Source organism: Hyperolius riggenbachi, chromosome 6 (genome assembly GCF_040937935.1).
Source record: "Hyperolius riggenbachi isolate aHypRig1 chromosome 6, aHypRig1.pri, whole genome shotgun sequence".
Taxonomy (NCBI): domain Eukaryota; kingdom Metazoa; phylum Chordata; class Amphibia; order Anura; family Hyperoliidae; genus Hyperolius; species Hyperolius riggenbachi.
The window spans coordinates 38,451,890-38,478,328 of record NC_090651.1 but is presented as its reverse complement, the minus strand read 5'-3'; the positions used below and the strand labels follow the sequence as shown (position 1 = coordinate 38,478,328).

The window sequence follows — 26,439 nt, the reverse complement described above, 5'->3', positions numbered from 1 at the left end:
GTGTGTGTGTGTGTGTGTGTGTGTCTGGTGTGTGTGTGTGTGTCTGGTGTGTGTGTCTGGTGTGTGTGTGTGTGTGTGTGTCTGGTGTGTGTGTGTGTGTGTGTGTCTGGTGTGTGTGTGTGTGTGTCTGGTGTGTGTGTGTGTGTCTGGTGTGTGTGTGTGTGTCTGGTGTGTGTGTGTGTGTCTGGTGTGTGTGTGTGTGTCTGGTGTGTGTGTGTGTGTGTCTGGTGTGTGTGTGTGTGTGTGTGTCTGGTGTGTGTGTGTGTGTGTGTGTCTGGTGTGTGTCTGGTGTGTGTGTGTTTGTGTGTGTGTCTGTCTGGTGTGTGTGTCTGTCTGGTGTGTGTGTCTGTCTGGTGTGTGTGTGTGTGTCTGTCTGGTGTGTGTGTGTGTGTCTGTCTGGTGTGTGTGTGTGTCTGTCTGGTGTGTGTGTCTGTCTGGTGTGTGTGTGTGTGTGTGTGTGTGTGTCTGGTGTGTGTGGGTGTGTGTGTCTGGTGTGTGTGTGTGTGTGTGTGTGTGTGTGTGTGTGTGTGTGTGTCTGGTGTGTGTGTGTGTGTGTGTGTGTGTGTGTGTGTGTGTGTGTGTGTGTGTCTGGTGTGTGTGTGTGTGTGTGTGTCCGGTGTGTGTGTGCGTGTGTGTGTGTGTGTGTGTGTGTGTGTGTCTGGTGTGTGTGTGTGTGTGTCTGGTGTGTGTGTGTGTCTGGTGTGTGTGTGTCTTGTGTGTGTGTGTGTGTGTGTGTGTGTGTGTGTGTGTGTGTGTATATATATAAGATTTGGGATAGCTGAAAAGTCAGCAATTGTTCCACTGCAGTCACAAGCAGCTAAAAAGATGACATTTTTCAATAAAATTAAGGCTGTCATGAACTTACAGTAATAAAATGAGCCTCAACTCGGATTATATTTTATTATTCATTTTGTTTTACAAAAGCTCTTTGTACAATATAACATCTATCTATCATCTATCTATCTCTACTATATATTCATTATTAAACACCCATCTCTCATGGATTACATACATTATTTTGGGCATCAATACAGGACTTTGTAGTTGGTATAAAATCATCCAACTCCTCCGTTTATTAAACCACCAACTCTGACTCCAGGTACCCAAAATTGCTCTGACTCTTTAGTTTGATACTTATCAGGACCGTGGAGTTGGTATAAAAATCATCCGATTTCCTGGTTTATGAAACCACCAACTCCAAATACAAAAATTGTTCCAACTCCTCGAATTCGACTGTACAGCCCTGCATCAATAGCATTTTTGCAAGGTTGGTCCTAGCAACAACTGACAATGGGAGTTTAGACCAGGCAGCCACTTTATTTCTACAATGTTCAACTATATGGCCTTCATTATATGTCTGAAAATGAGCAGGGTCAGGGGACACACTAATACCCAGATATCTAAAAGAGGTTACACATTTCATCTAAAGATGCAACAAAATGATCCAGGGGCATCAGTCAGGACATGTCCCAGTTTGCATTTAAACCTAAATTATATAGGTCTGTGGAGTCGGTACAAAAATCACCCGACTCCGAAGTTTATGAAAAACTCCGACTCCAGGTACTTAAAGAAAAATGAAACCCAGCATTTCTTCTTTGCTCTAAAATATTATTTACAGCATATTGTATGCAACAAGCATTTGTTTTTCTTTATCAACTAGAACAGCATTCAATTAGTTAAACACAGGAGTTACAAGCTCAGTGCAGAGAAATCTGGACGCACCCAAACTGGAGATAATGTTATCTTGCGTTTACTGAATTGTATCAAGTGAGGAATGTAAACATTCTCTCGCAATTCAGACACTCCAGAGCACAGACAGATACTCAGAAAGCATTTCTGGGTACAATGCAATATGAATACACCAGTTATGTATAAAATGCAAAGGCAGCTCTCAGAGCAAAAAAAAAAAAAAAAATGGACTTTGGGAAATTGTAATTTCTAAATGAATAACAATACTCATGCACAAAAGCAAATCTGATAACCGTATGGCATATAAAAAGTAGGAAAACATGTTTTTATTGAATATTATGTCAGGGTTTTATTCCGCTTTAAAATTGCTTTGACCTCGATTCCAACTTCACAACCCTTGCAAAGCTATGAAATGGGTACAAAAATCATCAGACCTCCTCAGTTTATGCACCACCGACTCCAGGTATTCAAAAATTGCTCCGACTCCTCAGTTCTACAGCCCTGGCATTATAGCAGAACTTATTGATAGTATTCTAGTTTGTTATTTGTGTCTATTTGCTGTTTGCACTGCTGAGGGCTGTCTAGGAGAGAGTTAATAATAAAAATCTCATCAGGCTTCTGAACGTTTTGGAACACCAGACTTGCCTACAGTTTAAGACCCTCTATTTATTTTTCAACGTGTGTTTTAATTCCGACTTCTAAAGCCGTTTTTTCCTCTTATGTTAGCTGTGTTTATTAAATCATTAATGAATCCGATCCTTTTTTAGTTCCTGAAAGTGACAAATTAATTGTATCATAAGTCTCGGCAAATACGGTGAGCTCCATGACATCGCTCTCAACCACGTTATTTCGAACAACATTCGGGTCTAGATGAAAGGCAGATTTATGCACTTATTAATATTTTATATATAGTTTTGTTTGCGAGAATAGAACACAGCTGAGATTCTGAGAACTGTGTTTTCGTGGTGGTGGCGAGGTGGCTTTTTCATCTTTGGTTTTGTTTGCAGTTTATGTTGTCATACGTGTTCAAAATGCAAGTTCTTTTGTTGCTGTTGAAAAGTAAAAAAAAAAAAAAAATTGGCTGGAAGGTTACCAATATTAGAGTGACTATGACAACTGAGCAGATGGGTCTAAAGAGGCACTGAAGTGAAATAATAGAACATTAGTAGCAAAGAAAAGTCTCATATCTTTATTTTCAGTTATATAGCTTTTTTATTATTATTATTATTATTATTATTATGTTGCATCATTCTGTCATATTTGCAGTTACAAACTACACTCTGTATGTTAAGCTATAAAACAGAGCAGAGCTAATGACCCTTTGAACTCCCCTGCAGTAAAATCTTATCTGTAGGTGGTCTCACTGTTTCTTTGATGAATAAGTGCTTCAGAAAGTAGGGGCTCTCTCTAATGCTGGGCATACACGGCTCGATTTTGCCGCTCGATTCTCCCGCTCAAACTATTTCCCGCTCAATTCCGCCGGCGATTCTATCTTCTGCTCATTTTTCTTACCTTTTCGCATTGTCTACAATGAGGAATCGAGGGGCAAAACGATCGGACATGTCGGAAATGATCTATCGAGCCATCTAAATGGCTCAGAATCGAGCCGTGTATGCCCAGCATTACCAAGCTCAGAGGACCTCTTTTGCATAGATAACTGAAGTTTCTCAACTCTTCCTGTACTGGAAACAATTTGAGGCTCTGTTCTTTACTATAACATTCTGTTTCTTAGCTGTGCTACACATACAATTCATTATATCATACATTTATTTTCACTTCAGATGCCCTTTAAGGCATATCTTTGTTTGCATTATGGAATAACAGAAGACTACTTGAAAATCTGTAGACGTTAATATAATGGATACGCCATTGATCGAGTTGCCCATTTATGGTCTTTTTGTATGGTTGGTACTATCTTGTTTGCCATGAATTGAAAGCAGGCTTGAGTGGGGAATTATGGATCATGAATTGCTTGGTCAAACACAATTCTAACCAAAACTAAATGTTTTGTGGCCAAGATCTTTACCTCCACAAGGTGAAGACAAAACAAAAAACACAGGCAGCCTAATGGCGTAGGCACAGCATGGTGGCATAGTGGTTAGCGCTGTCGCCATGCAGTGCTGGATTCCCAGTATGAATCCCAGTCAGGGCAATATATGCATGCAGTTTGTATGTTCTCCCCGTGTCTGTGTGGGTTTCCTCTGGCCACTCTGATTTCCTCCCACGTCCCAAAAACATACAGATAAGTGACTTGGCTTCCCCCTTAATTGGCTCTAGACTAAGCTACATATACTACTCGATATAGACATAGGACTATGGTGGGGATTAGATTGTGAGCCCCTCTAAGGCCCCGTTCACACTTGCGGTTTTGTCAAAACCGCACCGGATGTCCGGACCGCACCGGAGCCGGACCGGACCTGATCCGTACGGTTCCTATCCGGATCCGGTCCGTTTGCATCCGGTTTCCGTGCGGTGTGAACACGGTTGCGGTCCGGATCCGGTTTCTTAAGGAGATAACATCCTGTAAATACCTGGGGTCTGGGAGGTCAGCAGAAGGGTCTGGGGTCATTGTTGGAGACAGGTGGACGTGTGGAGACCATCCGTGGATACAGAGACTGCAGTTGGGACCATGGATCCAGGCATTTTTTACTCGTAAACCTGGGAATTCTCTCCTTCCTGTTGTTCGCCTCCTCGTTATCAGACATCAGACATGTTGCTGCCAAAACGAGCTCCAGCATGAAATCGCTGCTGCCCCACTCTTTGAACGCTGGGCCCAAGTGGTCCCCATCCAAAATGCATAGGAAGTGGGGTAGAACGTCCGGTTTTTGTAGCCAGTGTGTTGTGCGCTCTCCGGCTCTCATTGCTTTGTATTGGCCGGATGGTGCAGTCCGGCTCCGCTCCGGATACGGCTGCCGGAGGAGCCGGACCAAAAAATAGCGCATGTTGGAACGGACGCCGGAGTCCGGATCCGGTCCGGCTCCGGTCCGGCAGAACGGACGCATGTGAACGGACGCATAGGCTTTCATTGCTATTGCCGTGCGTCCGTTCCGTCCGTTCTGCAAGCGGTCCGGCTCCGGCACGGCGATTCCGGACGGCCACCGCTAATGTGAACCGGGCCTTAGGAACAGTTAAGTGACAAGACAATATACTCTGTACAGTGCTGCGGAAGATGTTGATGCTATATAAATACTAAAATAAATATTCTAATAATTAAGGGACCTTTTTTCTTATTTCATTGCAGGTGTAACAACAGGACGCAGTGTGTGGTGATCACGGGTTCGGATGTGTTCCCTGACCCGTGTCCAGGAACATACAAGTACTTGGAAGTCCAATATGAATGTGTTCCCTACAGTAAGTAAACTGGATTGTCCCTTGGATTAAAAAATAAAATGTTTTTTCCAATAACAAATGCTCCCTTTGCGCGCACACCTCCTAAACCTCACATCCATTGTGCATGCAGGAGAGACTATACTCACCAAGAGTCCCCCTGGAGCCCTAAGTATTTACTTTCACAAACTTTTATATTTCTTTGAGAAAACACTCCAGATTTAGCCATTTTGGGTATACCAGGCAGAAATGTGTACACCTGCGTGATGCAGGGCCTTAATCAATAGATCCGGCTCACGCTCTCCTAAGGAAGGTGTTGCCTTTGACTTCAAGGACTTCTGAGGCAACTAAAGAAATGCAGTTTTACTTACCTGAGGTTTCTTCCAGCCTCTAGAAGTCATTTTTGTACCTCTGCGCCAACCCGGTCCTCTCTGGGGTCCTGCTGGCAGCCCCCAAGGATCACCTCCCCCTTAATTGGCCTGGTTTTTATGTGCGGGCGTGCCCCTGCCCCACGCGAGAAGGCACCCGCTCATGTGCAGAAAATGCCAACCCATCTTGGGAATCTGCGAGCTTTAGGAGCTGCCAGCGGGATCCTGGAGGAGACCGGAGCTGCAGAGAGGGATACAAATGACTTCTAGAGGCCGGAAGAAGCTCCTCCAAGTAACTAAAACTGCTTTTCTTAAGTCGCATCGGAAGTCCTTTCAGTCAGGAATTTACCTGGGATGCTACCTGTTCCCACCAATTCTCTTGTGCATTTTATTAAAGGGGAACTAAAGTTTGAGGTATACGGAGGCTGCCATATTTATTTCCTTTTAATCAATACCAGTTGTCTGGCAGCCCTGCTGGTCTATTTCTCTGCAGTAGTATCTGAATAACACCAGAAACAAGCATGCAGCTAGTCTTGTCAGATCTGACTTTAAAGTCTGAAACACCTGATCTGCTGCATGCATGTTCAGGGGCTATGGCTAATAGTATTAGAGGCAGAGGATCAGCAGGGCTGCCAGGCAACTGGTATTGCTTAAAAGGAAATAAACATGGTAGCCTCTATATACCTCTCTCTTCAGTTCCCCTTTAAGTTCGACTGAGACAAATTCCTCCTATTATTGAGCAATTCTATTTGTGTTCTGAGCAAAATTACTGTCGGCATACTGTGAACGGGAGAGACTCGCAGCAGAGGACTGAGGTGGAGATGTTTCACCCCCGTTCCTGCAAACCTTTCCTGCAAAATAAGAGAATAAAAACTGCAATTATTCCCGGGAATAATTATTTTAATAGCCCATGAAACAAAAGAACACATTTGCATAGACTATAAACCAAAGCATGCATGAAAATATTAATAATACTTTTCATTGTTATCAAGTTTAAAGTGAACCTGCAGTGGAACCTTTCATGTGAAATCCCCTGTAATATCTTCAAACAAAAGTGCTAAAAAAAACTGTTTTTTTGCTCTGAACATCTTTACTTTTTCTTTTATCCAGTCATAAAAATATATATATATATATATATATATATATATATATATATATATATATATATATATATATATATATATATATACATACATACATACATACATACATACATACATACATACATACATACATACATACATACATACATACATATACAATCTGCAGATCGCTCGAGCCTGCTTGCTGACTTCTACATGTTCACTTCTCACTCCTTACATTCTGCTGAGCCATGCTGTCTTCTCTCTACCTACCTAGACAGCATAAGTCATTAAAAGGGAGGGTCGAGGAGTAATCATGTGGTGGTAGTAGGCAAGTTCGCCTGTGATAGTTATTTTAACAGCAGGTTTTTTTTTTTAATATGGCTGAATAACACAGGAGGAAAGGTGTGAAGGATACACATTTTGTTCTGTACTTTAGGGACCACTATCGACAAAAAAATGTAAAATACATGTAAATACATACAAATAAGTATGTTTCTTCCAGAGTAAAATGAGCTATAAATTACCTTTCTCCTATGTTGATGTCACTTACAGTAGGTAGTAGAAATCTGACAGAACCAACAGGTTTCGGGCCAGTCCATCTCTCCATAGGGGGATTCTCAACATGGTCTTTATAAAGACACTCCCTGAAAAGAATTTATACAGTGATGCTGGCTAGCCCCCTTCTTACGTCACACTTTTTGGGCTGTTGGACAGAGCAAGTGCGATTCACTAAGTGCTTTTGAAAATACAATAAATCCTGAGAACACTACATGAGGAGATGAGCTGCTCCAAAACATGTCTGTTCTGTCAGATTTCTGTTAAAGAGAACCCGAGGTGGGTTTGAAGAATATTATCTGCATACAAAGGCTGGATCTGCCTATACAGCCCAGTCTCTGTTGCTATCCCAAACCCCCCTAAGGTCCCCCTGCACTCTGCAATCCCTCATAAATCACAGCCATGCTGCTGACAAACAGCTTGTCAGAGCTGGCTGTGTTTATTTCTATAGTGTCAGTCTGCTGCTCTCCCCGCCTCCTGCAGAACTCCAGTCCCCGCCTGCATCCCTTCCCTCCCTGCTGATTGGAGGGAAGGGATGGGGGCAGGGACCGGAGCTATGCAGGAGGCGGGGGAGCAGCTGAGACTCACACTACAGATGTAAACACAGCCTCACAGCACAGCTGTGATTTATGAGGGATTGCAGAGTGCAGGGGGACCTTAGTGGGGTTTGGGATAGCAACAGAGGCTTGGCTGTATAGGCAGATCCAGCCTCTGTATGCAGATAACATTCTTTAAACACACCTCAGGTTCTCTTTAACTACTGTATGTAAGAGCAACATACGAGAAAAGTAATTTATGACTCAATTTACTCTGGAAGAAATGCACTTCTTATTTGAATGTGTTTACATGTATTTTACATTTTCGCATTAGTGGTTCTTTAAACACTTCTGTTTCAGGAAATGGGGGATTCACTTGAGTTGCTCCACTACTGCGTCATTTTAAAAGTACTGTTTTTTTTAAGCTCTTTTGCATATCATTTACTACAATTTTGGTTTCTTACCGTAAATTAAAATGACAAGGCAACAGTACTCCATTGGTTGCAACGCCCAATCTGTGACCCTGCTCTGCAACTACTGCTTTCTCTACTACCACTAACACTGCATGGTACAATCCAAATTGACCAATCACACAGCTGGAGCAGCAACTTTTTGATTTTGCTGTCTCATTTCTGCTTTCTCTAGCAAAACGACCCTGCATGCTGGGACCATTCATAAAGTTTCTGGTTCACTTTTTGCTGAGAAACAGAGAAAACTAGAAAATTGTCCACACACACACCTATCCCCATTTTCTTCTCTTCCTGCCTAATGCAGGTGTTTTTTTTGTTTTTTTTTTTAATGTAAAATAACATTTTCTATCTCTCTAAATCAACATTTCAACAACTAACAAATCCTTAACACAACTTTATTTACTGTTCGTTGAGATAATTCTATGCAACCACGCTCTAAGGATTTATCAGACATAGGTGATGAAAAGTAAGGAAAATTATTTAGACCACTGTTTTTCAATGTATTTATAACATGTACCCCTTTATGAATGACTGTGATCACTAAAGATACTCTTGTTGTGGGTAACTTCATCATAAGAATCCTTTGGGACATGTATTTATTAGCTTTCCAGAATTGTCTATAAAAGTTTTTTTAGACATTCTTCTATACTGGTAAGTAAAAATGTTTTAATGCTTTAATTAGGACAAGTCATACTCTCCACTCATAACACAATACCCTCTATGGTAGAGTCCCCCAACCCAGACCTTACAGGGAACCAAGCACCACTTTGTTTTGCCTGGTTTCTGATAGCTATAGGAGTTGCCATGTCTCTCCTCCCCTTCAAGCTGCCCATTATTTATCCAGGGGAAGGTGTGAAAATATCATCTGTGACTTCTGTAAATTCTTTGAAGCACATTGTCCAATCTTCACACACCCCCTGCTGATTAAAAGCTTTTTGTTTTCTCTATGCTAATGTATGCAATAAAATAATTAGTCTTTATCGGCCTGAAACCTCTGCTCGAAGTAGGAGGAAATAGGGTAATAAAGGCCTGTAGATTTCTTGGGCTACTGGTTCTCAGTCCATCCACATATAGAGTAATACTGTCATTTTTCTGTATACAGAGATCCTACTATGATTATTCTGCAGGAGCCAAATGGTTTTAATTAGAGAAAGTGATAGGGACAGTATTTCAGCTTGTTGCCTGGTGCTGTCATTTTGCTTCCCACGATAAATTTGGTTTAATGTTTGCTGCATAGCTAAGCCTTAGAGTGTTTTATTTACGTAATCGGCCTTTTAAGGCTAAGGACAGGAGGACAGTCTCCATGCAGGAAGTTTGATGTTTTCAGCCACCAATTTATTTGGTCCAATAGATATGTTCATTTCTCACCCCTTCTCTTTTGGTGACCCATGCTGTCTTCTGTCTACCTAGACAGCACGAGTCATCAAAAGGGAGGGGTGTGATGTACTTTGCTTAAGGCAAGTGCTACAGCACAGACATTCACAAACCCTCTTTTGCCTGCACTGTCCCTCTAGTGCTTATTTTTGGACTACAGCTTCTTGACCATTATAGTAGCCTTTCTCCCTAATAAACATGTTCCCACCGAAGTAGGCCGCTCCCCAACTGATAGAATTCTGCCAGTCTTGTATTATGGGAAGTCCAACAGGTTAGCATGTTGCAGAGCCAGGATCTGGACATCCCACCGCTGAGGCCAGGAGTAGGGTGAACTTTCAAGCAGAAGATTATTAAGTGTTGAAGATTATCAAACGTTAATATCGTTTGATATTTTAAATTGTTAGTAAACCACTCTTAATAAAAGAGCTGCTCGAACGATTCATCAATCAATATACCTATATGTAAAACTGCTAACCACTGCCCGAGCTGTGACAGTTCAGTATTTGTTTTTGCTCTAAAGCCAATTGCTGCCTCATTGCTTCATCGGCCAACATTTTTAAGCTGAAAAAGGTTTGTTGAAAACCTCTGGCAGAGCTTTTCAGTGCTGTCGCTGGACTTGTACTTCTTTTCAAACAAGTATCAAAGGCTTTTTTTTATATGAACCCTTGCTGTTTTTATATGCACTCTTGCTTATTAGTTTAGTATTCTTTTTTTCTTGTGGCTTTGTCCACTTTTCTTTACTAAACGGGCATATAATTCTGCACTTCACAAACATGGCCGATATAGCTGCTATGAATAAGCAAAAATGTTTTGGTATGTACAAGGGGCATGGTTCATGGCAGAAGGGGTTAACTCGCCTATATTGCTGCCACTCTTGTACTGCATACAGCGCTCCATCTTCCCGACACTTTCATCTTCACAGCCGAACTTCCTGTTGTGAAGGTGTAAGTGTTGGGAAGATGGAGAGCATCGTGCAGCACATCGGCAAGGACTGGTGATATAGGTAAGTTGACCTCTTCTTCATGGATCATGCCGTGGTACATGCTCATCCCTAATTGCTGGAACACCCCTGTTAAGAGTTAAAGGTTGATTATGACCTGATAGGTCAAGCCATTCAAACTATCAAATGAGGATTCGAAATAAGGGGCATAAGTTCCTACACCATATGTAGCAGAAATCTATCAAGCGCCTATCTCATAAGCATGGTTCTGCTGGTGCAGTGCAATGCTTTGTGCCCATCAATCTTCCGACAGCTCCTGTCCTACCTTGACGCAAATAACCCCCCCCCCCCCCCCCCCTCCTTTGCACAGAGATTTTCCAACAAATTCTCAATTAAACTTTTGATTGGTAAACTGCCCATAGTTGTAGGTGAATGGTCAGATATGTTAAGGCAATAGATGTCCGGTAGATTAAATTCAAGTGATCAAACAGTCTGGATATCAACTATAAAAAAATGTATACGTGTGTGGGCAACCAAAGGAATCAGTACCAGTCCGTAGTGTTAACTGATTTCATGATATTGTCAGTTGTTTATAACTTTCATTTTTTAAAGCCTGTTCTTGTTTTGGTCAGTCTTGAGTCTTAATGTCATTTCCTTCCAGACAGTATTTGAGAAGTATTTGAAGAAATCCATCATGCATCCTGCTTATTTAGCGTATACATTTGTAGAATATGATTACTTTCCATGTATATGTGACCTGTATATGTATTATTATTTTTTTGTCGTAGCAGTAAGGTATTTTCAGTTGCTTTTAAGAATACCTTAGCACTTAAAAGATCTAAAAAATGAAGCCCACTGTGTGTATGGGGAGTTGTAGAGATGCTTACCGCACCTCCCGTACCCCGGCGCCACCCTCCATTCCTCCATAATTAGCCCCGTTCTTTACATCCTGGTCGATGCCCTCTGCGCAGCATTTCCGCTTGAGTTGGATCGTGCACATGTTCTAACAGGACTGCATGCTTTCGTCACATGGGGTCACCGGGGGGGCGTGGTCACAAGTAGCTCAAGCGGACATACTGCGCTATCGCTGTGTAGTATGTCCGGGTCAGAAGGTGCCACGCAGGATGTAGAGGACTGGGCCAAATACTGGAAAATGGGTGTTCCCGAGGCATGGGAGGTGCAGTAGGCATTTGCACAACTCCCCACACACACAGTAGGCGTCATTTTTCAGATATTTTAGGCTAAGGTACCCTGACCCTGACATCACACTTTTTTAAAGGAAAAGTTTATTTGTTGCTTGAAGCAACCAATCAGGTTAATGGGATCTACACTGGAAGGGAAAAAAAAAGCAACTGTGTCTATTATATTAATATGACAAAAAAAACAGTATTTAGGTTTAATCTTGCAGGCATATTTATTTTTCTGACACTTTCATTTGTATCATGGCGTGTTGTCCATCTTGAAGTCTCCAGTGGTTGGTTATCGCATCCAGTCTTCCCATCTGTACTCAGTATCTAAACCCTGGTGACACATCACCCAAGTTAATTCTCCATAGTATAGAAGCATTAAAGGGATCCAATGCAGCTTTTGTTCTGCAGTTTATCCTGGTTTCTAGTAGCTGTAGGAGCTGCCATTCCCCCTCCTCTTCTCTCTTCCCTTATTTATCCAGGGGAAGGTGTGAATGTGCTCAAGTGTGACTCTCTAAAGTGCTTGAAGTACAGTGTCCTATCTTCCCACCCTCTGCTGATGACAGCTTTTGTTTGCTCATTGCTGCTGCTACTTACAGTGGCCCTTATCTGCCTGCTATTTCTGTGGAATGCAGGCCAATAAAAGCCTCTAACAAACATTTAAATGAAAAAAAAAAAGGCAGAATGGATTGTTTTAAGTAATTAGCCACATTGTTAGCATGCATTCTTTATGTGCTATTGAGATGCTTTGGGTGCTACAAATGATGCTCAGTTCACTATAATATTAGGGAGGCCATCTGCAAGAGTACGACATGTCTGCTAAAGCCTGATGAAATAGGGTAAAGATTCAATGCCAAGGGATAACTTATTACCACTGAGGTCTCTGAGATGCACAGGATCCTGCCCAACACTAAGATGCCAATTTTGTGTTGTTAGGCACTAGTTTGGCTGCCTTTCTTCCATGCAATGGAATAATGTAGAACTTCATCTATTACCATGTGATCGGGAAAGTGGTGGCATCTTGTGGTGAAATTCAGGAGAACGTATATGTTGAAGTTGGTATTTTTGACCCTAAAGTTCCTTCTAGTGCTCTTCGTGATGCATAGGACTGCTTTTGTTGTATAAAAATATTTTTTGATAATCGTGGACTTCTGTGGGGACGTTTGCTTTGAGATCACACTACACCAGGGGTCTCAAACTCGCGGCCCGCGGGCCATTTGCGGCCCTCGATACAATATTTTGTGGCCCTCGCTGGCAAAAGCTTAATTATAGTTTGCTTCAGTGCTCCCAAGTAATCCGCTGCTAAACGAGGGCTGCAGAGCCCCCAAATCGCCCGGGGGGCAATCCGCCGGCATTTCCTGGAAGGGGCAGAGCTTTCAGCTTCAGCTCTGCCCCTCCTGATGTCAATCGCCGCACGGATCGCCGCCTATCCCCGCCCCTCTCTGTGAAGGAAGAGTGAGAGGGGCGGGCAGAGGCGGCGATGCTCCGCGATTGTGAAATTCCTTATGCGGCCCAGCCTCATCCTGACTTTGCCTCCTGCGGCTCCCAGGTAAATTGAGTTTGAGACCCCTGCACTACACAGTACTACAAGAATGGGGGGTTGAGGTCCCCAAACTACCAATTTCAAAGCCTTTCTCTGGAATTTGACCATGATAGGCCCCATATCCATAGCTCCACCACAGTTCTGAGCTTCATATGGCATTAGGTGAAGTTCTTGAAGGTTTGTATGTCAATTTGACTGAAAGGTGCCATAATCACAGCAATGGACAAGGTTTGTATGTTTTTTTTTTTTTTTTTAATTGTATATTAACATTAACCTCTAATTTTTATTTTAGCAATTAGTATGTTTTCTCTCCCTAGTAGCTGTAAGCAGGAATCCACATGCATGGAATTCATTCTTTTGTTAATTTATCTATATGAAGAATGTATGTGCACAGTTAAATATGTGGCATAGACGTGTGTTTTTAAATGGTCACCTATCTGAAAAGGATTGTCCACCTACACGCGGTCTATAGCTTTTTTACAAGTGTAGGAGACACTTTTAATACAAATGAAATGAAGGAGTAATTATATGTTTGGAAGGCCCTACATCCACTGCGTTGTTCCTGTGACAATCTGTCAAATTACAGGACTGCAAATCTAAAAATGGCTCCACCCCTTCCTGTCAGTATGGTCACACTTACCCATGAGAGGCATTTAGCTGAAACTGCATCTTGTCAGTGAGGAAAAATATAAATTAATGAAAGGCAGACAATTAATGAAAAGGAGGTCAAATCATCTCTATTAAATAATGGAAAATATAGCTGGGAATTTGAAAACTTGACATCTCCTTTAAAAGCAGCTCTACTATTAGAGGGATATGAATGTTGACATCATGCCAGTTGCCTGGCTGTCTTGCTAAAGCATTTGACTTCAGTAGTGTCTGAATTGCATACCCAAAACGCGTATGTGGGTAGTATGGTCAAACATTTGTTAAGTTATCTGATCTGCATATTTATTCTGGGTCTGTAGCTTAAAGTCTTAGAGAAGGACAGCCAGGCAACTGCAATTGTGTTTAAAAGAAATATAAATATGGCCTCAACTAGGGCAGGGATGTTGAACTTCAGTCCTTAAGGGCCATTTCCATGCCAGTTTTTAGTATGGACAGTGAAATGGAGAAATTCTACAACTTTCCTGATTGTCACATCCAATTAATTTGAGCTGTGTCAAAAATCTTTGAGGACTTCAGCCCTTGAGGTCTTGAGTTTGCCATCACTACACTAGAGGGACCCTTATAGCTATTGCTTCTGTACCCTAGATGGCCAGCCTCATAGTTGCTAGACCTTGGGCTCCATTCACTGTAGGACTGTTGACGAGCTGATGACGATGAATCAACAGACATACAGAATGAACCCATGTTCTGAGTTCCTTAACCCTGTCATCAAGGCCCACCTAAAGTATGTTTTGCAGGAAAGCTTTAACTGTGTGAATTTTCAAAAAACATACACTGTTGTTGGGTCTTGAGCACAGGGTTAGGGAACACTGCATGCTTTAGGGCAGTGTTCCCCCAACCCCGTCCTCAAGGCCCACCAACAGTGCATGTTTTGTGAAAATCCACAGAGGTAGTTAATCAGCTCTGCTGCAACACTAATTACCCCACCTGTGAATGTTTGTACATGTACTGTTGGTGGGCCTTGAGGATAGGATTGGGGAACTCTGCTTCAGGGTACTTTCACACTATACCCATTGCGGTGCACCTGGAAAATAGGATGGTAGCACAATGGTTTTCAAAAAACGCTTTGCCAGGGCAATGTAGAGCATCCAGTCCATAGACATGCTTACATCACAACTGGTATCGTGTGCATCGGTGGGTAAATTACAGCATGATGTGTGTTATTCCCAAAAAGATCATTGCACCACCGATGCACCAGTGTGAAAGTGCCATTAGAATAGAACTGTCTTGATGCGGTTATATCGTCAATTGTAACCTTTAATGTGGGGCCTTTCATGGATGTCCATTTTTTACCATATCCAGGTTTGTCAGTTGCATTTATGCAGTGCATGAAACTCAACATGCATGATATTTTTAGACAGTAGATGTGCTGACATTCATGTGATTGAATGGCTTGCATGTCCTCTCAAATTCAGTGGACACTGCAACAGACCACTAGTGCGGTAGAGCATATTTGAGCTATTCAGATAAGCCATAACTCTACCTCTAGTGGACCTATAGTGGACCCAGCCCAAAAGACCGACCTGTAGCACCAAAACAGATTATTTCATTGAATTAATTACTCTAGAGAAATGACCACTTGCCTGTCCATGTAGCAATGAGATCTTTCCCTTCAAGTACTCCTAAATGAAGTGAGTGAGTGTTTAGGAAAGGGCACATTCCTACAGATATTAACATTGCCGTTACGGTGAAGATAATGTCTTCACTTCTTACTTGCATAACGTTCATGCTTATGACCGTGTTCTGTTTGAACATAGGCTTATCTCACAAAATGGCTGCTTGATTAGTCCTCCGACAGGTTTTAAAATAATCATATTTCCATACGCCAAAGACCTTTACAGAGCCTAACGTTACCAGCGTTTTGCTGGAGGTCATTGCAGTGTGCGGTTGCGTGAATTCACCGTATCGATTAACGGTTCATATCGTTTGTTTACCCTTAATATTCCAATCGATGAGTTAAAATAAATGCTTCTGTAAGTAGACAAACCTTAAGTGTTTTATTGCGTTTTCATGGATCCAGCATAGGATTTTTTTCACGCGCATAATCACGGATGCGAGCTTCTACCTTCCATACGTTAATAACTATTGAATACAAAGGTTTGTTAATATTGTAGGGCATTCATCAAGCTGTCATCTGTGGGGTTCATTACAATAATCACTGGAACAAGTTTTATTCCTCTGAAAAGGGAAGGCAGGGGAAACCGGCTCTCCGAACAAAAGATTCATTGTCCTTCATGTTCGGAACAGGCCTGGGGAAAATGGCAGAATATGGCACCCTGACAATTTTTTATTTCATTTAACACATTAGTGATGCCTTCTAAACCTTTTAACTGTGTGGTTGCTTAAAGTGGACCTGATCCGTTCACCCCCCAAAAAATAATGGTGAAAATGCTGCTTTATTCCACTTTGGCGATGGCTTTCCAAAATAACCCGTATGTCCTAATTGCCCACTTTTTCTGCTTGCATTTAAAGAGGAACTTTAACCAAGGTTTGAACTTCATCCCAATCAGTAGCTGATACCCCCTTTCCCATGAGAAATCTTTTCCTTTTCACAAACTGATCATCAGGGGGCCCTGTATAGCTGTGGGAGGGGTTTCATTGCAATATCAGTGTGATGTTAGGGCCTAGGTCCTGACAGTTTCCGGTCGGTGAGCCTTGTTGCATTGTTGGAAATAACAGCCGTCTCCAACTACCAAGCAACCAGTATCTCCTTCTATGCATATGTATATCAACATAAGTCAATTTTTTAACCTATCACTTGGGGGGAGGGGGGTTATAGATAATGGCAGTTGATACTTTGTCTGCCAGCAGTAAAGATGATAATATGCAGGCTGTTTGTGGATCAAACAATATGAACAAATTACATGGCGAATATTGATAACTTATTGATCTCTCTATTTTTTAAATTGATTTAATTTTTTCCCCTTTTTCGCTAAAGTTCCTCGTTAAAGGTCATGAAGATAGTGGGGTTATCCTTTTCCAAATCTCATCCTCTGCACCATTGCAGAGGATGGAGCTTGGGGAGGGAATAATTTTTGCATTGGAGAACTCTCTCTCTTTTTTTTTTTTTTTTTTTTACCGGGGATCTGCTGAGGCTTTTGCCGGGGATCTGCTGAGCGGTTTTCTTCTGCTGTCCAAAATTCACATGGTGTGCCCTCTGGTGGAAAGACAGCAAGTACCCAGGCAGCATGATCATATAAGTGGTGCCCCAGGGCCCCATTTTACCTAAAACCATCCCTGTACACAAAGATTAATTGGCTTCCACACATGACTATTGTAGGGACCTAATATGGAGTCTCTCTGAGATAACTAGTCCTAAACTGTATATTGTAAAAAGCACCGAGGAACATGTTACAGGCATATAAATACTACTTAGATTAATAGATGTGAGGAAAACTCAAAACTCTTTTTTCAATCGGCCTTTTTCTAATGTTCGAATGGTTAGCCTCCAAATGCCAGGCTTGGATGCCCATGTGGTGGAAGCCCCACAGTTGGAAAGATCTGAAATGGTTGATTACAAAGGAATAAGTCCCCTATAGCTGAATCTGGGATGGGTGGAGAGCGGAGAAGAGAGGGGCCTTGTAGATCCTTCAGCAGATGTATGAATCTGGGGCTGGTCTCACCATTTTACAGTTCTGCTAAGGAGTATTGACAATTTGTGCCAAAAAAGTAAAATAGCAACGTCTGTTGAGGTTCCCGTTAACAGTACAACTTTTCCTTCAGATTTGATCTTAATTTTTATGATCAGATTGTATCGAAAACTGTGCTGTGTAGCGCAAATCGATGTGAAATGGTTCTTTGGATTTTTTTGATTGGAAAAGGAAAAAATATTGATCTGAAAGTTGGATTTTTTTTCACTGAATCAGGATGTAAAACCTTCTTAAATCATTCCATAAATGCGAACCATCGATAATTGCTTTCCGATTCCGTTTAGATCGTTCAAATTGCATCCAAAGATCTAATCTGATGGAAAATTGTACCATTAATGGGCACCTTTAGAGTGCCCTTTTAATCGCTTCAGAATTTATTTAGGAAAGAATAAAACAATTGCGTAATAATCATCGCAACCTGCTCATCGCCAGGATTAGTCATGTCCTTTCCTGCGTTTGTAACGCCAGCTCTGGCTGGAGATCCCCTTCGCTTGGCCGTCCAGCTGTCCTCTTGGAAATCCCCAGAGACACCAACACTGAGCGCTGATTAGCAAGAGCCATGCTTTTTTTTTTTTTTTTTTTTTTTTTTTTTTTTATTAAAAGGGCAGATCTTTATCTGCTAAAGCCTAGTGCTTTTCCCCTCTCCTGGCCAAGAGGCCTCATGTGGACAGAGAGATTGTCATCACGCTCTGTGCTAGCATGTTTGTGCCTTTGCTATTCCAAATATGTACTACGCCACCCTCTCTTAAGAATTGGAAAACGGTGGTAAAAATAAATAAAGCCTAATTTAGCGGTCACATAAACGAAACGGTTGAAATTGTATTACTACTACTACTACAACACAATTTATGTTGCACTTTCAGATTTTCACATCGGTTTTCAGGAAATGGATGACCTAAAAAAAAAAAAAAAAAGTCCTTATTCCATCATGTACCTTAAACATTTTAGGGCCAACATTTGCATTTATTTAGTTTTTCCTTTTAGGGGAAAGGGGTGGAATCAACCCACCATTCTTTTATTTGAGCCTCCTTAGAGACATGAATTTCTGTGTGTTTTCTATAGAATGCAATGGAAGATATACAGAAAAAGTCCCTGGTATTCGGCACCTGCAGGTATTCCCTGAGCAACCGTCCAAAAAAGCACTAACCTTCTCCCCTGTGCAAAATAAAATACTGTCCAGCACCATCTCCCTGCCTTCCTGTAGCTCATAGTGGCTTTCCAAAGTCCACCGATCACAGCTCCCAGCTTGTCACATGACCCGCCGGGAGCCATTCACGTTGGACCTCGGAAAGCCACTATGAGCTACAGGAAGGTTAGAAGTCCCGGTTAGCCCCTCAGGCATGCCAGTTAGTGGAGACTTCTGGTTGCCTGTGTCCTGGATAACAGGCACTTTGCTGTACATGCACAATCATGATAGTGGCACTATATAAATAACTAGCGGTAAAGTATTTTAAGGGCCCGTTTCCAATGCAGGCACACACGTCTGCGAGACACGTGGCGGCACTTCTGGATCAGCGGTTACACTGACGAATCCCATGAGCCGTGCCATGCATGGCTATGGGATTCGCACAGATTTGGATGGAAAAGCCGACCAAATCGCTGGCGCAAACTATTCGGCCGGCGGCCCCATTACTCCCTATGGCAGAGTTTCCCTGCGCGATGTGCCTGCAGAGAAACTCTGCGGATTCGGCCCGGTTTCCGCGCAACCCTAAGGGTTTTTTATTTAAAGGGAACCAGAGAAGTAGCACCCTTGTGTATTTTACCATGTATATCAGTAAGAACATTAGAGAAAACACTTACCATGCTCTCTGTTTCATCCTCACTGCTAAAAGTGTCTGTTATCAGCTGTGATAAAAATCCCAGACTGAGCATTCAGTCTGGCTTTGCAGGGAATAATTATAGCTGAGTCATTATAGCAGAGCCACAAGGGGGCAGGCTTGGGCTTGAAAAGACACCAGAGAAGACAGACCCAGCTATAATCTTTCGCTAGCAAAGATAGACTGAGTGCTCAGTCGGGGATTCTTATCAGAGGTGATAAGTCAGATTAAACAGAGAACAATGAAACAAAGAGCAGATTAGGTGTTTACTGTCATGTTCCCACTGATTTATAAGGTAAAATACAAGAGGGTGCTTCATCTCTGGTTCTCTTTAAAGGACATCCGAGGTGAAAATAAACTGAAGAGAAAAATAATTGTATCTATCCTCCTTCTCCTAAAAATGACTTCTTTATTTTTTTTTTCAGCTGTCCCACAGTTTTATTTTATATTTAAATCTAGTTTTTAAGTTTTTACTGTTCATCGTCTCTGCTCAATTACACCTTCGTTGAAATATGCCAGAGCTCAAATCTATGAATTGACCCTTTTTTTATCTCTTTTCTGCTTTTAGAAGCCATTTACTGACAGGAAAGTGTTTTATGGCTGTTATTACTTATCAGTGAAGGTTGTGCAATAGTCTGACCCGGGCAGAAACTGTCACTTGCATACCGGATGTTTAACTCTTTCTGGCAGCAAAAGAAAAAAAGGAACACAGCCTAGTTATTTGTGTGCTAGGCACTGTATATACACACGTCTATCTCATCATGCCACATGTCACCTCGGTTGTCCTTTAAAGGGAACCTTAACTGAACGGGGGGTAAAGAGTTTTACTTACCTGGGGCTATTACCAGCCCCCTGCAGCAGTCCTGTGCCTTCGGCGCCGCTCTGGAATCCTCTGGTCCCCCGCTGTCACTTAGTTTCGTTTTTGACGACTCATCAGTCGCCGGCCGCCATGCGTATTATTGGACGCATTCACCAATGCAATTACCGCTATTGCGGACCGCAACGCGTACAAAAATACGCGTTGCCGCATATCTACGCGTGCGGAATGCGGCAACGCGTATTTTTGTCCGCAATAGCGCTAATTGCATTGGTGAATGCGTCCAATAATACGCATGGTGGCCAGCGACTAGTGAGTCGTCAAAAACGAAACTAAGTGACAGCAGGGGACCAGAGGATTCCAGAGCGGCGCCGAGGGCACAGGACTGCTGCAGGGGGCTGGTAATAGCCCCAGGTAAGTAAAACTCTTTACCCCCCGTTCAGTTAAGGTTCCCTTTAAGGACAACCACAAGATCTGAGTTTTCTTTACCCTTGTGTTGCATGTGCCTTTATATTCTATTCACTAAACATCTGTTTCAAAACATGAAAAATAAATAACCCCACCATACAAAATGAAAAGTATACAATTGGTTCAAAGTCGGGTTTTAGCAAACTGTTATTTCACGTTTATTTATTTTTTTTCAATGTTGTCACATTTTGAATTGCTTTGCAGAGAACATAAAATTTACCTCATGAATTAGCTTTCGAAGAAAGCTTACAACCTAATGACCCTACTAAAGGTTTGTTAGATTTTCTGACTGGTTAGGAAACAAAAAATCTCCATAAAGTCAAATCTCTTCTGTCTCCAGCAGAGAATTAAAGTATTAATCCAGTTGCAATCTAATCCCTATCATGGCCATAGCCCATTGTCACTGTCCTAGTCTAGACGAGTCTGACTTGGGGTTGGAACAAATTGGCTTATCAGTAGGTTTTTGAGGTGTAGGAGGAAGCTGACATAAAAACGTAAAACCACCATGCAGATAGTGGTCTAGCCAAAATTCTAACCCTGGAACTTCATCCACTATGCCACTATGGTGCCTGTCACTAAAGCTCCTACAGTCGCCCCGAGATCATGCAAACCCCATGCAAATAGTGTCTTGGCTTAAATTTAATCAGGACTGTAGCACTACATGGCAGACACGTTCACTCCTGAACCACTGTGCGACTCAAAACATTTTTTAGGTTTTCCATAAATTATAAAGGTTTTTTTTCCCCATAAAGGTTATGCTATGGGCAGGCTTTTAGAGCAGATAGAAACTTCTTAGTTTAGTTCCCCCTTAATAATTGTTGGGCAAGGATTGCATTCTTGAGTTTGCCCAGCTATGTGCTACTTTAAAGGACAACTGAAGTGAGAAGGATATGTAGGCTGCCATATTTATTCCCTTTGATTGGTAAAATGAATATAATTCAGCCCTTAAAGGACAACTGAAGTGGAATATGGAAGCTGCCTGCCATATTTTTTTCCTTTTAAGCAATACCAGTTGCCTTGCATTCCTGCTGATCTGCTGTCTCTAATACTTTTAGCCATAGCCCCTGAACAAGCATGCAGCAGATCAGGTGTTTCTGACGTTCTTGTCAGATCTGACAAAATTAGCTCCATGCTTGTTTCTGTTGTTATTCAGACAGTACTGTAGCCAAATAGATTAAGCAGGGCTGCCAGGCAACTGGGAATGCTTAAAGCAGTTCCGAGATGAAAAACTAACTATAACAAGTAACTTGTCTCTGTATGTTATCTAAAGTTTAGATAGTTTACACAGCATGTCTATCTGCGAACCGCTTCAAAGGTTTATGATTATTTATTCCTGTGATACAATGAGGGCAGCCATGTTCTGTTTGTCACATTGTCACAGGCTGAGGGCTGGAGATGCTCTCAGCTTACCTGTGTGTAAATTCAGTCCCCTCTCCTCCTCCCTCCTCTCCTCTGCCTCTGAAATCAATGACTAGTGACCTCCTCCTCCTGCCTAGACTGAGCTCCCATAAGCCCTTGCTACTGTGCCGAGGCACTCTGAAAAGCTGAGGGCAAGGCTTGTTTAGTTTATAGGGAATTGGAGTATTAAAACAAAACAAAAAAAGTATTTGGCTTCAGGAATGCCCTATAAACTATATGAAAGGAACACAATTATGCAGTGAGTAAAAGTTTATCTCGGATCCACTTTAAAAGGAAAAAATATGTCGGCTTCCATTTTACCAGGCACTTTTTGTATTGTGTTCTGTCGTGGATTACTGGATGGATTGCTAGCAGGTTCACTTTAAGCTAGACATGGAATCGTATCTGGCTTTGCATTCTGCTGAGTGATCCGTTTTACAGACCACACATCACCATGTCAGGATAATTAGAACAAGAACTGTCCCCTTGTCTGCGCACACAATAGAGGCCATTCCTGCTCGTTGCTGCTGTCTCCCCTTCAGATTCCTGTCAGCCACAAGCTGCTTTTCTCTTCAGTGGCAACCCGAGCAGCCATTTTATCTCGAAATCTCTCCTTGAATATCTCGCAGTGGGCAAGGCTGTGACAAGCCTTTCCATCAATCTCACCGGCGCACAACCCCTATCCTAATATTTTGAGTGGGTTTAACGTGTGCGTTCATTTCATATGAATAATATTGTGACATGAAGCATGCATTTACATTTTTTTCACGTCTAAACTCTCATTGCTTGAAGGGAATTCGATTATTTTTTTTTTTGTGAGACAATACATTTTATGATGACGTTGGATAATTGAACATTATTTGCATATTATACTTCAGCGGCAACACTTATTTCTCACCCGCACACCTTACTGCAAGCCATGGAAGGGTTAATCGGATAGTTTGTTCGGGACTAGCTCCACCCACATTGTCAAGTTTTATGTATGGTGAAACTTAGGCCCCGTTCACACTTGCGTTTTGGCATGCAAACGGACCGGATCCAGATCGTATCAGGTCGTGATCCGGATTGGAACCGTACGGTTCTGATCCGGATCAGGCCCGTTTGCATCAGGGCTGTATCAGGCTGCCATCCGGATCCGGTTCGTAAAAAAATAACAAAATACTAAGGCAGGGGTCACACTTACCGGTTTTCGTACGCGTTTTCTGCACAGAAAAACTGAATTCAACTGAGAACTCATGTTAATCAATGAGCTAGGTCACACTTTAATGCAGATTTCGCATGCAGAAAAAAAACTGACATCTTGCGCAATTTGTCAGTTTTCTCTATAAATTACATTAGCTGTTGTAAGGTAGAGGTCACATTTGTCTTTCAGTTTTCTGAAAAGTGTAGAAACTGAAAGACAAGTGTGACCCCTGCCTTAAAGTTGTTGGGGTCAGCAGAAGGTGCACCTGTAGAATCAGGTTCCTCCGCTGTAGGCCTCACCTCCACCTCCCGACATACTGCCAAACAGCTCCAGCACGTGTGTCACAGCTGCTCCACTCCAGACATGCTTGGCCATTGTGTCCCCATCCGAAATGGCCGCTTGGATACGCATAGGAAGTGGGGTAGAACGTCAGGTGTTTGTCTCCAGTGTGTTCTGTGCTTTCCGTTCCCCATAGGTTTCTATTTCCAGATGGTGCAGTCAGGCTCCGGTCCGGGTGCGTGGGCCGGATGATCCGGACCCAAAAAATAGCGCATGTTGGAAAAGCCTCCGGAGTCCGGATCCGATCCGGGTCCGTTCTGTACAGAACGTACGCATGTGAACGTCCGCATAGCCTTTGCATTGCTATGCGGAACGTACGTTCCGTTTGTACAGTATACGGTCCGGATCCGATCAGGCGGATCCGGGCAGGGAACGCTAATGTGAACCGGGCCTTAGCCTATGGGACAATTCATACCTATACGTTGTTACTGAAAGCTTTTTCACAATGCACTACTGCATGCATTTTTTTAAAATTAGTTTTTGTCCATTTTGTCCATTGCCCATTACATAGAAAAGTGGATAAGAGTGCACAGCTGCTAAAAGAGAACACACAGTGTTAATGTATCTTATCAGTTTGCAGTGTAAACCCAGCCTTAAAGCGGACCTGTAGTCGGATCTTCCTCTGTGCTCTAAAATATAAGGAACAGCATAATAACCTTTGAAGAAATTTTTTTTTTACAACTGACACAAATCCTGCAATAAATCGGCAGTGTCTACTTCTTGCTTTCATGGAAGCAGACATAGGGTTAAGGCGGACCTGAACTCAGAACTTCCGCTCTACTCTAAAAGATATGCAACAGCATAATAACCTTTAAAGAAAAAAAATTATTTGTTCAAGCTGATGCAAATTCTGAAATAAATCTGCGCTGTTTCGACTTCCTGCTTTCATGGAAGCAGACATATTAACATCCTGTGCTTTCAAATGAGCTTATATGCCATGGCAGTCAGCTGACACCGGGAAGAGATCATATTACAACTTGAGATTAGACACAAATGAGGGGTAATTAGAAAGGCTAAACTCTTTTAATACATCCAGGGTGGATTTCTCTGTTTTCCTTTTGTCCTGTAAAGTGATGGGGGGCTTAGCACAGCACTTAAAAAGGGGGGGGGGGGGGGGGGAAGGCAGCCTTCATATCCCTTTCACTACAGTGCCCCTTTAAACGACAAGCAGTGTTCAGGAAAAACACATTCACAGATCACATTAGATTGGTTCACAGGAAATCTGCCACTATTGCTGTGTGGGCGAGGACACTTTAAAAGAGTACAAAATGCAAAATGTTTTGTTTCTGCTTTCTTAGAAGGAATGAGGTAAACTTGTTAATTAGCTGTAGAGTTTATTTTTGTTCGCTAACCAGCATGCTAGTTTCATGCAGATGGCACATTCCTCACAAGCCATACTCAGACACTCAACACGTTTTCTAACAGCTTTTTTTTTCCCCCTTTTTCTTTTTACTTGTTACACAAAAGTAATTCACTGTGGAGTGTTTGTTTTTTTGTTTTTTGTTTTTTTTTGCTGGAAGAAACACATTGATGGTGTTCAGTACTATATACATGCAAGTTAGTAAACAGTGCAGAACAGTGAAAGAAAAAAAATTACAAGAAAAGCCCTTAGAACTTTAGATTTTTAGATTTGATAGTGAAGAGGGGTTAAACCACTTTTTGTGTGTGTTTTTTTGTATCAAATTTTTTTTCTAGTCCAGGTCCGTTATATTTCTTTTTCATAGAATGTTGTAACCAAAATCCTAATGAAAGGATATAGGTAACTACTTTCTTAAAGTGTATCCGAGATGAACTTTTACTCATTGCATAATTGTGTTCCTTTCCTATTGTTTATAGGGCATTCCTCAAGCCAAATACTTTTTTGTTTTTGTTTTAATACTCTAATTCCCTATAAACTAAACAAGCCACGCCCACAGCTTCGCTGAGAGCCTTGGCATTTTCAGACAGTAGCAAGGGCTCATGGGAGCTCAGTCTGGGCAGGAGGAGGGTGAGGTGTTACTAGCCAGAGATTTCAGAGTAGGAGGGAGGATTAGGTTTTTTTCACAGGCCGAGTGCTGAAGATGCAGATAAGCTTGCCTGTGTTTAATGTTTACAAACAACAAGGCTGCCCTCATTGTATCACAGGAAGAAATAATCATATTCTTTTGAAGCTGTTTTGCAGCTAGATTTGCTGTGTAAACTATCTAAACTTCACTACACTGCACATCAATTTCCAATAGGAAATCTATTAAAATACAGAGTTGCACAGTTCAATGAGATGCAAATAATTTCTGTGCAGCTTGAACTTGTACCTATAAAAATGGACAGAAATGTTATTCTGAGTAGTCCACTTTCAAGCTGACTTATTTACATGAAATTTGAATGCAAGGAGAAATTATTTGCATTTCATTGATCCTTACAAGGAATCCGAGTTTTGAGAACTATGGAAGAGCGCATCGCACCACTTTTAAAAACACCATCGCTTAGAAAAGCACTTGGCTAATGTATTTGAATGGGATGGCGCACACCAGAGCGATTAGCTTTTTTTCCCCAAAAAAAACGCTGAGCGATTTATCGTTTCGCGTTCGAAATCGCGATATTGGAAATGACGATCTTGAGATCGTCAAGGCGGCGATTTTTTAAGATATTCCCCCGGGCAGCGCAGTCCTCCTTCTGCTGTGCACAGCTCGCCGCTCTGTGCAAAGTAGCGAGTGGAAGCTCTCGTCTGTCTCCTGCGTCGCGCGGCTCACGTCAGTGACGTGTTCCGCAACGGTTCAGGCAGAGCATGTCTGCTCTCAGGATGTTGCAGTGGCGCCGGCAGGGCCGCGAGAGCCTGGCGCGGTCCATGGAAGGCCTCACGGTGACAGAGCAGAGGGAGAGCCACTTCCAGAACGGGAGGCCAGTGCGTCTCCAGCAGAGGCCACCCGCCGTGACTGCATTGTCAGGCTAGGTGAGTCAGCCGGGGCCCTGTGATATCGTGAGAGTGCAGGGGGCTGGCTATGACGTGTGTCAAATAAAAAAAAACAAAAAAAAAATTATATATAT

At 42.2% G+C, this 26,439-nt stretch overlaps 1 protein-coding gene across 17 annotated transcripts in view; it reads left to right on the top strand.

Annotated features, from left to right (window-relative positions):
* The window catches only part of ADGRL2 (adhesion G protein-coupled receptor L2), a 332,423-nt gene that overhangs the window by 197,013 nt on the left and 108,971 nt on the right, over positions 1–26,439 (top strand). For all 17 annotated transcript variants that reach the window (XM_068239162.1, XM_068239158.1, XM_068239157.1 and 14 more), the window contains exon 4: positions 4,931–5,040. In XM_068239162.1, the coding sequence (XP_068095263.1) occupies positions 4,931–5,040 (110 nt within the window). The remainder of the gene's footprint in view (positions 1–4,930; positions 5,041–26,439) is intronic.